At 43.7% G+C, this 12,785-nt stretch overlaps 1 protein-coding gene across 9 annotated transcripts in view; it reads left to right on the plus strand.

Annotated features, from left to right (window-relative positions):
• Nucleotides 1–12,785, plus strand: part of LOC147030564 (uncharacterized) — a 593,272-nt gene that overhangs the window by 86,008 nt on the left and 494,479 nt on the right. For 5 of the 9 annotated variants that reach the window (XR_015056446.1, XR_015056445.1, XM_085874759.1 and 2 more), the window contains exons 2-3: nt 4,435–4,768; nt 5,070–5,147. Coding sequence is in view for 5 of the 9 variants with exons in the window: in XM_085874759.1 (XP_085730885.1) it covers nt 5,126–5,147 (22 nt within the window). In the remaining 4 variants the exon portion in view is untranslated. Of the gene's footprint in view, nt 1–4,434; nt 4,785–5,069; nt 5,148–12,785 lie in introns of all 9 variants that reach the window. The other 4 variants (XM_085874762.1, XM_085874756.1, XM_085874757.1 and 1 more) reach the window with 3 other exon arrangements.

Genomic DNA, 12,785 nt, shown 5'->3' on the forward strand with positions numbered 1-12,785 from the left:
ACGCTAAAACGGGTGCGGATGTCAAACACCCTTTTAATTTGAGGAAGGCCTTGTGTTAAATTAGGGTATAATTAAATTTTATGATATAAAATAAAAAAATGATTATTAAATTTAATATATTATTATATAATATATTAAATATTATATTATATTAAATTAGTATATATGTAAAAAATTGTAGACACTTTTTCTTGTATATTATACTATATATATATATATATATATATATGTATATATATATATATATATATATATATATATATATATATATATATATATATATATATATATATATCAGGTCAGGTCAGGTATGGTAGCATGTGCCAGAACAGCGCGTCGCTGCGTCCACTTTCCGCCGGTACTCCAGGGGCCTCCGTCTGGCCATCCCCCAGGCAGATGCCAGGCCCATCCCCATCTCCTTGAGATGATGGTCAACCTGCTGCAACCATGAGGCACGTGGTCGGCCCACTGGCCTCCTCCACTCATGAGACTCCCTCGCTGAGAGAATCTGGTGAGCAGGATCAGCGTCAGGAAAACGAGCCACATGTCCATACAGCCGCAGCTGACGCTCACGGACTATGCAGGTAACAAATCTCATCCGAGTCTCTCTCAGCAACCGCTCGTTGGACACAAAATCCGACCAGCGATAGCCAAGGATTCTCCGAAGAGACCTGGTACCAAAGGAATTAAGTCTCCATCTCAGATCCTTGGTCAAAGTCCAAGTCTCGCACCCATAGAGCAAGACTGGAAGTACCAAGGACCTGAAGACTCGGACTTTCGTCCTCCCGCACAGGTACCGGCAGCGCCACACCCCATGATCCAGTGAATCCATGACTCCCCAGGCCCGACCCAGACGTCTATTGACCTCCGGCTCACAACCTGCGGAGACATGAATATCACTGCCAAGGTAAGTGAATCTATCCACGACCTCAACATCCTCACCACAAACAGACACAGACAGGACAGCAGCATCCAAGATGTCACCGAAAGCCTGGATCTTTGTTTTGACCCAAGAAATCCGTAATCCCAACGGCTCCGACTCCTCATTCAGCACCTCGAGGGCCCCCAAGAGGATGTCTAAAGTCTCCGCAAAGATGACTGCATCATCTGCAAAATCAAGGTCCGAGATCTTGACATTGCCAAACGATGCACCGCAACTTGATCTCTCCGACATCCTCCCAAAAATCCAGTCCATACAAGTGCTGAAAAGTGTGGGGGCAAGTACACATCCCTGACGAACTCCAGTAACAACTGGAAATAAGTCAGAGGCGGTACCACCACACTTCACAGCACTCTCAGTACCAGAGTAGAGTTCAGACATCAGATCGATCAGTTTCGGTGGCACCCCACGAAGACCAAGAATCCTCCAGAGGACATCCCGATTCACTGAATCGAACGCTTTACAGAGATCAACATAGGCTGCAAGCAGCCCCTGCCGAAACTCTCGTCTGCGTTCAGTGAGGACACGAAGAGCAAGGATACGGTCAATCGTTGACCTCTTTGGTGTAAAGCCTGACTGCTCTGGATGCTGGTGCTCAAGCAGATGGTGGCGAACCCTATCAAGAATTATCCGAGCAAAGACCTTGCCCGGCACTGAGAGCAGCGTCACCCCTCGGTAGTTGTTGCAGTCTTGGCGATCACCCTTCCCTTTCCAGAGAGGGACAACAAGGCCCCTCTTCCAGTCAGTTGGGATGATGCCTGTGTTCCAGGCAGAGCACAAAACTGCATGCAACGACGCGAGTGCAGCATTTTCACCAGCCTTGAGAAGTTCAGCATGGATGCCACAGATCCCTGGAGCTTTGCCCCGTTTCAACTGGTTCACCGCAGCCCGTGTTTCCACAAGCGATGGTGGACCACAGTTGATTCGAGGGTCAGCAACAGGGATTGTAACACCCTTGACGTCCAACTCGACAACTGGGGGATCAGCCTGGTACAACCGCTCAAAGTAACCGGCCCAGCGGGCCTTCACTTCAGACTCCTCTGTCAAGAGCCTACCACTCTCTGCTCGAACTGCAGTGCTCCGAGGGATGGGCTTGGATGAATGTAATGCGCGAATTCCCCTGTAAGCGGGACGAGAATCACCTGTCCACAGGTGATGCTCTACCCCCTCACAGATTCCTCGCACATAGGCCTCCTTGTCCACCCTCAGTGCACGTACAGTTTTACGCCTCAGCTCCCTGAACAGCTCAGCTCTGCCATTCAGCCTGGCCCTGCGACTCTGGTCAATGGTATCCAGTGTCCCTTGAGAGACAAAATTCTTCTTTGCCCTGCGGTGAACTCCAAGGCATCCACCGGCAACATCAAGGATGGTGGTCTTGAAGGTGCTCCACAACTCTTCAGGACCCCCAAAGCACCCAGACCCCCCAAGTGTCCACTCAGCCTGTTCGCAAACTCCTCAGCTACTCTCTCATCCCTGAGCTTGGCAACATCCAGCCTAGGCTGGGATGGTACCATTCTCCAGGATTTAAGGTGCAGCTTTAGAGTTGCTACAACAAGCCTGTGGTCAGTATTGAGGAACTGAGCACTCCGGTAGACCCTGCAGTTCTGGATCATCCTCCAACGACCGTCAATGAGGACATGGTCAATCTCCTTTGCCACACCGCCAGCGTTGGAATACCAAGTCCAGCGATGAGCTTGTGGGCGCTGAAACCATGAACCAGCCACCCTAAGTCCATGACTTCTTGCAAAGTCAAGGAACTTAGTGCTATTCTGGTTCATAGTTCCTGACCCATGGGGACCAACACACACCTCATAACCATCCCTATCAGTTCCAGTCGATGCATTGAAATCCCCCAAGACTAGAAGTGTATCTCGTCTGGGGCACTGATCAACCACAGACTCGAGTGTGGCGTAGAATGCATCCTTCACGGTAAGATCACTCGCCTCAGTCGGAGCATAAATAGAGACCAGGGAAATGACACCTAAGGAGTGACGAATCCTTAATCTCATAATACGCTCGTTGACCGGTGTTACCTCAATTATCATTGGGGTCAGCTTATTGGCCACAGCGACAGCAACTCCTTGGGTATGGTAACCATCAGAGCGACCAGACCAATAGTAGGTGTAACCACCCACCATTATCTCGCCGCAATCCGGTCTCCGAACCTCAGAGAGAGCTGCAATCCCGATGTCCAAACGCTTGAGCTCAGATGATAACAGAGACAGGTGATCATCCTCTCTTAGGGATAGGACATTCCAGGCACCCACCCGAAGGGACCGCCTCAGGTTAACCCAAGGAGACCGCCGTCTGGTGGACGACACCTCAGCACCACTCCGACACACTCTCCCGCAATCTGACCCAGGGATGTTACCCCGTGGTTTCCCTCCTATCAAAGATTGGGGGTCCCGAAGGCTTTGCCCCAATCCCATCATCCGGTGAGCTGCCCTGCGAAGGGAAGCTGCACAGGAGGTACTCCCACGGAGTGGGTTTTCAGATTTTTTTGCGTTTTTGCGTTTTGCGGAATGAAGCGTTTTACGGTGGCTGGAGTGCAAATCCTGCCACCAACCTCCTCATAAGAAGTAACCCAACTGCAGGAGGACGTCCGCAGACACAGTTGGGCACTAGATATGGGCACTAGTTGGGCACACAATATATATATATACATATATATTTATATATATACATATATATACATACATATATATATATACATACATATATATATATATATATATACATACATATATATATATACATACATATATATATATATATATATACATATATATATATATATATATATATATATATATATATATATATATATATATATATATATATATATATATATATATATATATATATATATATATATATATATATATATATATATATATATATATATATATATATATATATATATATATATATATATATACATATATATATACATATATATATATATATATATATATATATATATATATATACATATATATACATATATATACATATATACATATATATATATACATATATATATATATATATATATATATATATATATATATATTTCTACATGGCGTTAACATGTGAAAAATACTAACATGCAAAGCAAATAATTCAAGAAGGAAGATGCAGAGGGATCGACGAGAGAAAAGAGCGATAATTACAGGGGCAGCCTCAATCAGCATTCGAGAAATCAGCATTCCACATAAGGTGGAACATCAAAAGAGATTCCTGCAGTTTCCCTCTCCTCGATGGCAAATACACGAGTATGATGAGCAATGATGAGTGCATCATTTCAGGAAGGTATATATGTTCAATAAGCTGGTTTGTAATGTTCTGTTTTCTCATCCTTTTGAAAAGTACAACGTGCATGGATGGTTCATATTTGACTTGGCCATATGTTTATTACAAAGAAGCTTGTATAAGCAATCATCACCATACTGTGCAGTTAAGCATCGGTTAATCTCAATGTGTTTTGTGTGCAGAACTTGGCTGCTGGTTTGTGGCATTGCCTGGAAGGTAGGTGGTGCCGCTGATGTGGTGCCCCTTCATATCGCCACGGTGCTGACGGTGACTCACCTACTCTTCACGAAACACACCTTGGTAACCACTGCTGACAGACAAGTCCTCCACCTTACTATCTTAATTCTGCAGATCGATGGCACATACATTGACACATCGATGTTCACCAACAACCAGTGATGGTAGGTGGGTCCTTTGGCTAAAGCTCCATGCGATAGATGGCACACGGTGGTGCCTCGACCTGAATGCGAAACATCAAGATGACTGTTTAAAGATGGGCTGAGATTCAAATGCCAGGTGAGACCACTTAAAGGTGAGAGCACACACACTGCACCTGCAGTGCACATTTCAGAATTCTTTGCTGTTCTACCCTTTCACTGAGCCAATTCGTGGCCATCTTTGTTTTTCAACATGCCCACATATTATAAATAATGGTCATATTTGTTGCAAGAACTGTAAATATAGAATCTCTTTATATTTATTGATCTACATACATTATGCTCCCTCTTATCAGCAAAAGTCAAGGTCAAATTTGAAACTCCCTCTTAGATTGACATATAGAAATGAGCGTTACATCTTGTGTTGGTCACGGTTGCAGGGTAAGCGACAAAGAGACATTTTGCAGAGACAGAGCGTAGCAACTGCAAAAAAACGATGGAGCTGAGCAGGACGGCTGGTGAGTCGATGGCAAAAAGCAAACCCTGAAAGATTTTCGCTGTGATTGTAATTGCCAAATTGTACAGCATTAATGAATTACCATGCTTGTATATAGCGGATATTGAGAGCATATCGGATGTTGCTGCTACAGTTGCCACGTTTTCAATTAAACTTGGGACGCTTTTTAGATGCAAATTTAATTTGGCAATAATTAGATCACGTGCTGCATGTTTTCCAGGGGAGGAAAGTGTCATCAAGCATGTGAGGGTAAAGTGAAAGGCATGTATATATGTCTGTTTTTTCACAACCATGTGCTGCTTTCACCAGCAAAGGGAACATCTACATATGGATATGGAAAGGAAATGGGTTGGGGGAGGGGGGGTTGGGAGGACATTTGTAATATAAATTGAGTAAAGTCATCAGAGTTGGGGGGGGGGTATATGGGGAAAAGAAGGGAGAAAAAGGAGAGAATATTGAGAGGGTATATGGAGATGTGAGATATAATACATATAAGAAAGGAAAGAAGGAAAGTGGTGAGTCAAAAGCTTCACTATTTCACTTTGGCCAAACAAAAAAATAAACAAAACAGTCTGTTTCTAATTACAAGCTCAAAACTTGCTTCATGGAAAATACATCTCAAGTCTTTAGCAATCACAAAAGTGAAAAAGTTGAAAGATCACAGTAAAATATTTTGAGTTTTATGGTTTATTTAGACTGATTGGGAAATTGGAAATATGTTTTTTTGGAGAGGGGTGGAGGGGGGGTTTGAAATATTTAGATGGTCCCATGCTTTTGAGATGATGATTTCCCATCATGTCTATTCTGTTCTATTCTCTGTGGCTCTCAATGCTTGCCAGCTTTGCCTTATTTGATATTTGAGGGTCATCCATAAAGTTGTCAAGAATGCTTGTCGCTTGTTGCTCATCGTGTTTTGCAGTTTTCCACCCACTGTCATGTAGGAAGTAGTTTTACTTTATTTTTGTACCCCCTCCCATACCCCTCCCCCACTGCCCAGTTGAGGGAAATTCCAACTTGGCTGTAAAATCGATGTGGGGTACCTCAATCGATCTTTGCAGATCCTTCACCATTTTCAGAAGTGGATAACATTGCTCCTTCCACTCATCTCAACTTTGACTTACTTCAAATATCCTAATTATGACACTCGGTTTGTTTGCGGCAATTATGTACACCAGATCTCAGTTGGACCTGAAAGTCTCTGTTATGGTGATGCCATTCATGACTTTTGAGGTTTACTAAAGAAACAGAAGACACAAAATGATGTTACATGGTCACCATTCCAGTTATGAAGTTCTAGATATATATATATATAATCCCTCACAGGATGGCTTGCAAATTCACTTCTTGCAGTTATTACACTCTGTGCAGTCGTTTCCTCACTGATAAAGTTATGGTATGCATTCTTGCTCTCTATGCTTGGGGGTATGTGTTAGTTTTACCATGCCATCTGGCCCTGTGCTTTGGGATATATGTGTTTGTTTGACCATGTGCTGCAGCCTTTCGGCCGAAGTGAAAGTGCACAATAGTTTGACAAGCTTTGTTAAACTGTACACTTTGGCTCGAGGGCCCAGTCCTGAGCTTCATCATAATGTTTGATTTTATAAAAAAAAAAAACCTTTTTTGAAGTTTCAAAAAAAGGCATTCATCGCCTTTCTGATAAAAAAAATTATGATATGACAATGCATTCTGGCCTTGTGGGCTGGGTTGTATGTGTTTGTTTGACTGTTTGCTTTCGCCTTCAGGCCGAAGTGCGTGAGTACACAAGTTTGATAAGCTTTGCAAGAATGTCTTTCTTACTCTCCCCTTTTGTCCTGTGTTTTCTGTTCAAGTCTGTGTGATTAAAATTTATTAGTACAGTTGAGCCTTGAGCTAACATCTGTGCAGCCAAAGCGGTCCATCGGGTTCACCCTTGTCACTTCCTCGATCAACTTATTGATTATTGTGTTCGTCTCCCCTTATCAAATTTAACTAACATTATTATTTTTACCCACATTGCTGTGGTCTTTGGGACATGATTTAATTTGCAGCATCATTAAATTATCTTTTAGAAATACAAGCCTGCCAAAATATTTGCAAGCAAATTGAATAAAATAATTATAATTACCCCATGCTCACAGCAAAGTCTCAGCACGTAACATCGCTTCCTGCTTATGGCTTATCTTGCGAAGTATACCTCAAGCAAATCCTGATCTCACCTCTTGGGAAAGACCTGTCTTAATATATATATACTGAAACGCAAAAGAAACTTTCTACTTGTTTGAAATGTAATAAAATTGTAACAGTTCAAAATAAAACAAACCAACAATTGCTAATTGAAACATTGGCATTTATAGATGACATTTCAAGTTTTTGACCAAGACACACCATCTCATAAGTTTGTTCTACAGTACAGAACAGCACAGGGTGCAATGTCAGGTCAGGTCAGGTATGGGAGCATCCGCCAGAGCAGCACGTTGCTGTGTCCACTTTCCGCAGGTGCTCCAGGGGCCTCCGTCTGGCCATCCCCCAGGCAGATGCCTGGCCCATCCCCATCTCCTTGAGATGCCGATCAACCTGCTGCAACCACGAGGCACGTGGTCAGCCCATTGGCCTCCTCCACTCGCGAGACTCCCTCGCTGTGAGAATCTGGTGAGCATCAGGAAAACGAGCCACATGTCTATACAGCCACAGCTGATGCTCACAGACTATGCAGGTTACAAATCTCATTTGAGACTCTCTCAGCAACTGCTCGTTTGACACAAAGTCTGACCAGTGATAGCATAGGATTCTCCGAAGAGACCTGGTACCAACGGAATTAAATCTCTGTCTCAGATCCTTGGTCAAAGTCCAAGTCTCACATCCATAGAGCAAGACTGGAAGCACCAAGGACCTTAAGACTCGGACTTTCGTCCTCCCGCAAAGGAACCCACAGTGCCACACCCCATAATCCAGTGAATCCATGACTCTCCAGACCCAACCCAGACATCTATTGACTGCAAGCTCACAGTCAGCAGAGACATGAATCTCACTGCCAAGGTAAGTGAATCTCTCCACGACCTCAACATCCTCACCACAAGCAGGCACAGACAGGACAGCAGCATCCAAGATGCCATTGAAAACCTGATCTTAGTTTTGACCCAGGAAACCCATAATTCCCACGGTTCCGACTCCTCATTCAGCACCTCGAGTGCCCCCAAAAGGATATCTAAAGTCTCCTCAAAGATGACTGCATCATCTGTGAAATCAAGGTCAGAGATCTTGACATTCCCAAACGATGCACCGCAGCTTGATCTCTCTGATGTCCTCCCTTGAATCCAGTCCATACAAGTGCTGAAAAGTTTGGGGGCCAGTACATACCAATGCCGAACTCCAGTAACAACTGGAAATAAGTCAGAGATGGTACCACCACATCTCACAGCACTCATAGTACCAAAGTAGAGTTCAGACATCAGATCGATCAGTTTTGGTGGTATTGGTGAACTGGTGTTAAATGAAAAAAAAAAAGAAAAGACAATACATAAATGAAAAATCAAAGCGCACGAGTGACCTAAGGCAAATGGGAAGCACAAGAACATGTCGAGAACAGACCCACCCCCTCCCTCAGCTCACAGCAAAAGCACACACATGCAACGGTGGATACTTCGAGACCTGCGAGGGATCTGTTGCACATTCTGAAACATATATATATATATATATATATATATATATATATATATATATATATATATATATATATATATATATCTTTATATCTTCTTCTTCTTCTTCTTCTTTCGGCTGCTCCCGTTAGGGGTCGCCACAGCGGATCATCCGTATGATCCGCATAGAGATTTGGCACATGTTTTACGCCGGATGCCCTTCCTGACGCAACCCTGGTCGCCTCTTACGACACAGGGATATGGTACACCTATTTTAACCAGGGTATACACCGGCCCAGTATACTGGTACTCATTTCGCCGACCTCGGAAGGATGACAGGCTGAGTCAACCCCCTGGTGTATTAATTCAGTGGCCCAACGGGGCTTGAACTCAGGACCTCTTGGATCCCAAGCCACTGCCCTAACCACTGCGCCAACACCAGGATAAACAAACAAATAAACAACACCAGGATATATAAAGATAGATATCTTTATATATATATATATATATATATATATATATATATATATATATATATATATATATATATATATATATATATATATATATATATATATTTATATATATCTTTATTTATATATATATATATATATATATATATATATATATATATATATATATATATATATATATATATATATATATATATATATATATATATATACATATACATATATATATACATATATATATATATATATATCTTTTTATATATATATATATATATATATATATATATATATATATATATATATATATATATATATATATATATATATCTTTTTATATATATATCTTTTTATATATATCTTTTATATATATATATATATATATATATATATCTTTATATATCTATATATATATATATATATATATATATATATCTTTATATATATCTTTATATATATATATATATATATATATATATATATATATATATATATATATATATATTGTTGCGGTCCAGGGGTCGGGTGAGAAGACCACGAGCGGGGAAAGCTATCTCGGCTCCCACCAGACTCCCGGAAATTGTAGGCCGTCGCACACGGATAATTCCGTGATGCGGCAGGTCGCTTAACCGACCGTGGATGCCAATAACTAAACCACGTGACTTCGGGTCTTCCATCTAGTTAATCCAGTTACCTAAAAAAAACCACGTGATTTAAATACCAGGGAACACGCCCTCGGTACATCTTGTCCGAACCGGATCACTCGACCGGACCGGGTCACTTTACCGGATCGGATGCAGCCGAGCGAAATTGCCAAGGACGTACCGGCTAAAAGGAATGGATTGTTGGGAATAAAGTCCCGGGTATTCTCGGATTCAGAACATGTTGGATCAATGAAAGAAAAGACAAAAACGAGCAGGGAACATTTCTAATAATAATTTATTTACAATGGGGCAAGGAAAAGTATGTGGTACAGGAAATAGATTTATTGGGGTGTGCAAGCAGAGATAGGGATGAAAGATGTGGTGCGGCAATAACAAGCAACGTATGAAAGCAGACACAGAGCAGACCGAACCCGAAAATAATAATAACAATCTTCTGCTGGCTTACTAAAAGACAGGCGCCAGGATACATACAGTACATACACACGCACACAAACAGACACAGAAAACCTGATGAAGAGGAATTGAAACAAGACAGGAGAGGAGTTGAGGCTATGGTTTCTCGGTACCTTTGTATAATTGATTTCCCGAACGCGCCACCAATTCGTTGGGGGGGAATGTTCTGTTGTGCGGTACCCCCCCCCCTTGACAGGTGGCGCATCGTCTCTTGCTTTGGGCAGCTCGCGTCGAGACAGTGGGTGTGAAGGAGGGGCTTGATTTGGGAGGGTGGGGTCAGAGCGAGTGTACGGAGTGGTAGGCAGGACCGGATGGGTGGGTGGACTCAGCGACTTGTGGGTGGAGGCGAGGAGGAGGAGACCAGCGATGACGACAGAAGGCGGAGTCGTGGTGATGATGACAGAAGGCGGAGTCGAAGTCCAGCTTGAGCGGGAGAGGCAGGGCAGAGAGACAGAGACAGAGAAGGCTCCGCTCGGACCTTTATAGGCCCCATGGCGCGGGGCGGGGGGCTACCCCGAAACGCGGTGTCGTAACCTGAATCAGGTGCTCTGATTGGCCCCGACCCCCTGCGCGGCCCGGACGCGATGGCCGGAAACTGCCACATTCCATTTCCGGCAAGATAACCCCACGCCGCAAAAAGATCCCACTCCGACATCACGACATGACACGAATCGCCCACACCGAACTCTGTGCAATGAATTGCCTTGCAAGAACCCCCGGGCCATGCCCTGATGACCAGCCAAGGCCAGCATCGGTCCCGCACGCCCGCTCAGGCGCCCACACCAGTGCTGGCCAACGCGCCCGCCCCGTGTGTGCCATGTGGCCCGAGCTGTACAACATGCCTTTGCCCGATCCCAGCTTCGCTGCCACTAGAGGCAAGCAGACGTTCGCCATTCGCGGGGAACATCCGCGGCCACCAGCGAGGACCGAGGGTACGATGTTATGGTGAACCCATGCACAGACAGTCAGATGTGTCCATTCATGCCCCGCTCTGTACGAGAACAAAGCCGTGAGCAGTGCACGAGTCTGCCTCCGAGCACATTCCGTACAGCATGCAAAAATCCGCCATTATGCACGTGACCAGCGCTCGTGTTCGCCCAATTCTGCTATCGTGTGCGCGGGGCGAAACCCGATCGATATAATTCGTCCAGAAATGGGTTGAAAGGAACGCGCTGCTTGTACCATGCACACTCGCATCCCGCCTAACGTGGCATGGGGTTGCTGTTTTACCATTATCGGCCTTGATTGAGGGATCGCTTGAGGACAGGAGCTCTGTGCTGTCGATGCTCATGTGGTGTTTAAGCACCCTTTCTGAGGTGCTGTTTCTTCCATCTCCTCGGTACGTGTTCCATGTAGCGTGGGCATCATGTTGAGGTGTTTCCTTTCCATTGGCTGGAAATTACCGCTGCACGTGCATTTGGCAGACTGTGTTTCCTTTGGAGGGGTGTTCAGCGTAATGTCTGCTGGCCTTTGCTGAGGACCCATCTCACAGTGAAGGGTGCACGTGGTTCAGATTTACCTCAGGAATAATCAGAAAAGAAGAGTAGAAATGACATTAGAAATGAAAGGAAGAAGAAATTAATGATGTAAGCAAGCCTCGATATGAGATTCTCGCAATGCACGCCCCTGTTGTCCCGCTAGACAAAAGGGAAGGGACTATCTACATGTATATTAATGGGATAACTGTCTTGGAACCACCTTCTGTTGGATGCATGCGGATATATATATATATATATATATATATATATATATATATATATATATATATATATATATATATATATATATATATATATATCTTCTTCTTTCGGCTGCTCCCGATAGGAGTCGCCACAGCGGATCATCCGTATGATCCGCATAGTGATTTGGCACATGTTTTACGCCGGATGCCCTTCCTGACGCAACCCTGGTCGCCTCTTACGACACAGGGATATGGTACACCTATTTTAACCAGTGTATACACCGGCCCAGTTCACTGGTACTCACTTCGCCGACCTCAGAAGGATGACAAGCTGAGTCAACCCCCTGGTGTATTAATTCAGTGGCCCAACAGGGCTTGAACTCAGGACTTTTTGGATCCCAAGCCGCTGCCCAAACCACTGCGCCAACACCAGGCATATATATATATATATATATATATATATATATATATATATATATATATATATATATATATATATATATTGCCAAGGACGTGTATATATATATATATATATATGCCTGGTGTTGGCGCAGTGGTTTGGGCAGCGGCTTGGGATCCAAAAGGTCCTGAGTTCAAGCCCTGTTGGGCCACTGAATTAATACACCAGGGGGTTGACTCAGCTTGTCATCCTTCTGAGGTCGGCGAAGTGAGTACCAGTGAACTGGGCCAGTGTATACACTGGTTAAAATAGGTGTACCATATCCCTGTGTCGTAAGAGGCGACCAGGGTTGC

This window comes from Eptatretus burgeri, chromosome 3 (assembly GCF_056783735.1).
Source record: "Eptatretus burgeri isolate ZD-2024b chromosome 3, Ebu_testis_v1, whole genome shotgun sequence".
In the NCBI taxonomy this organism is placed as follows: Eukaryota; Metazoa; Chordata; class Myxini; order Myxiniformes; family Myxinidae; genus Eptatretus; species Eptatretus burgeri.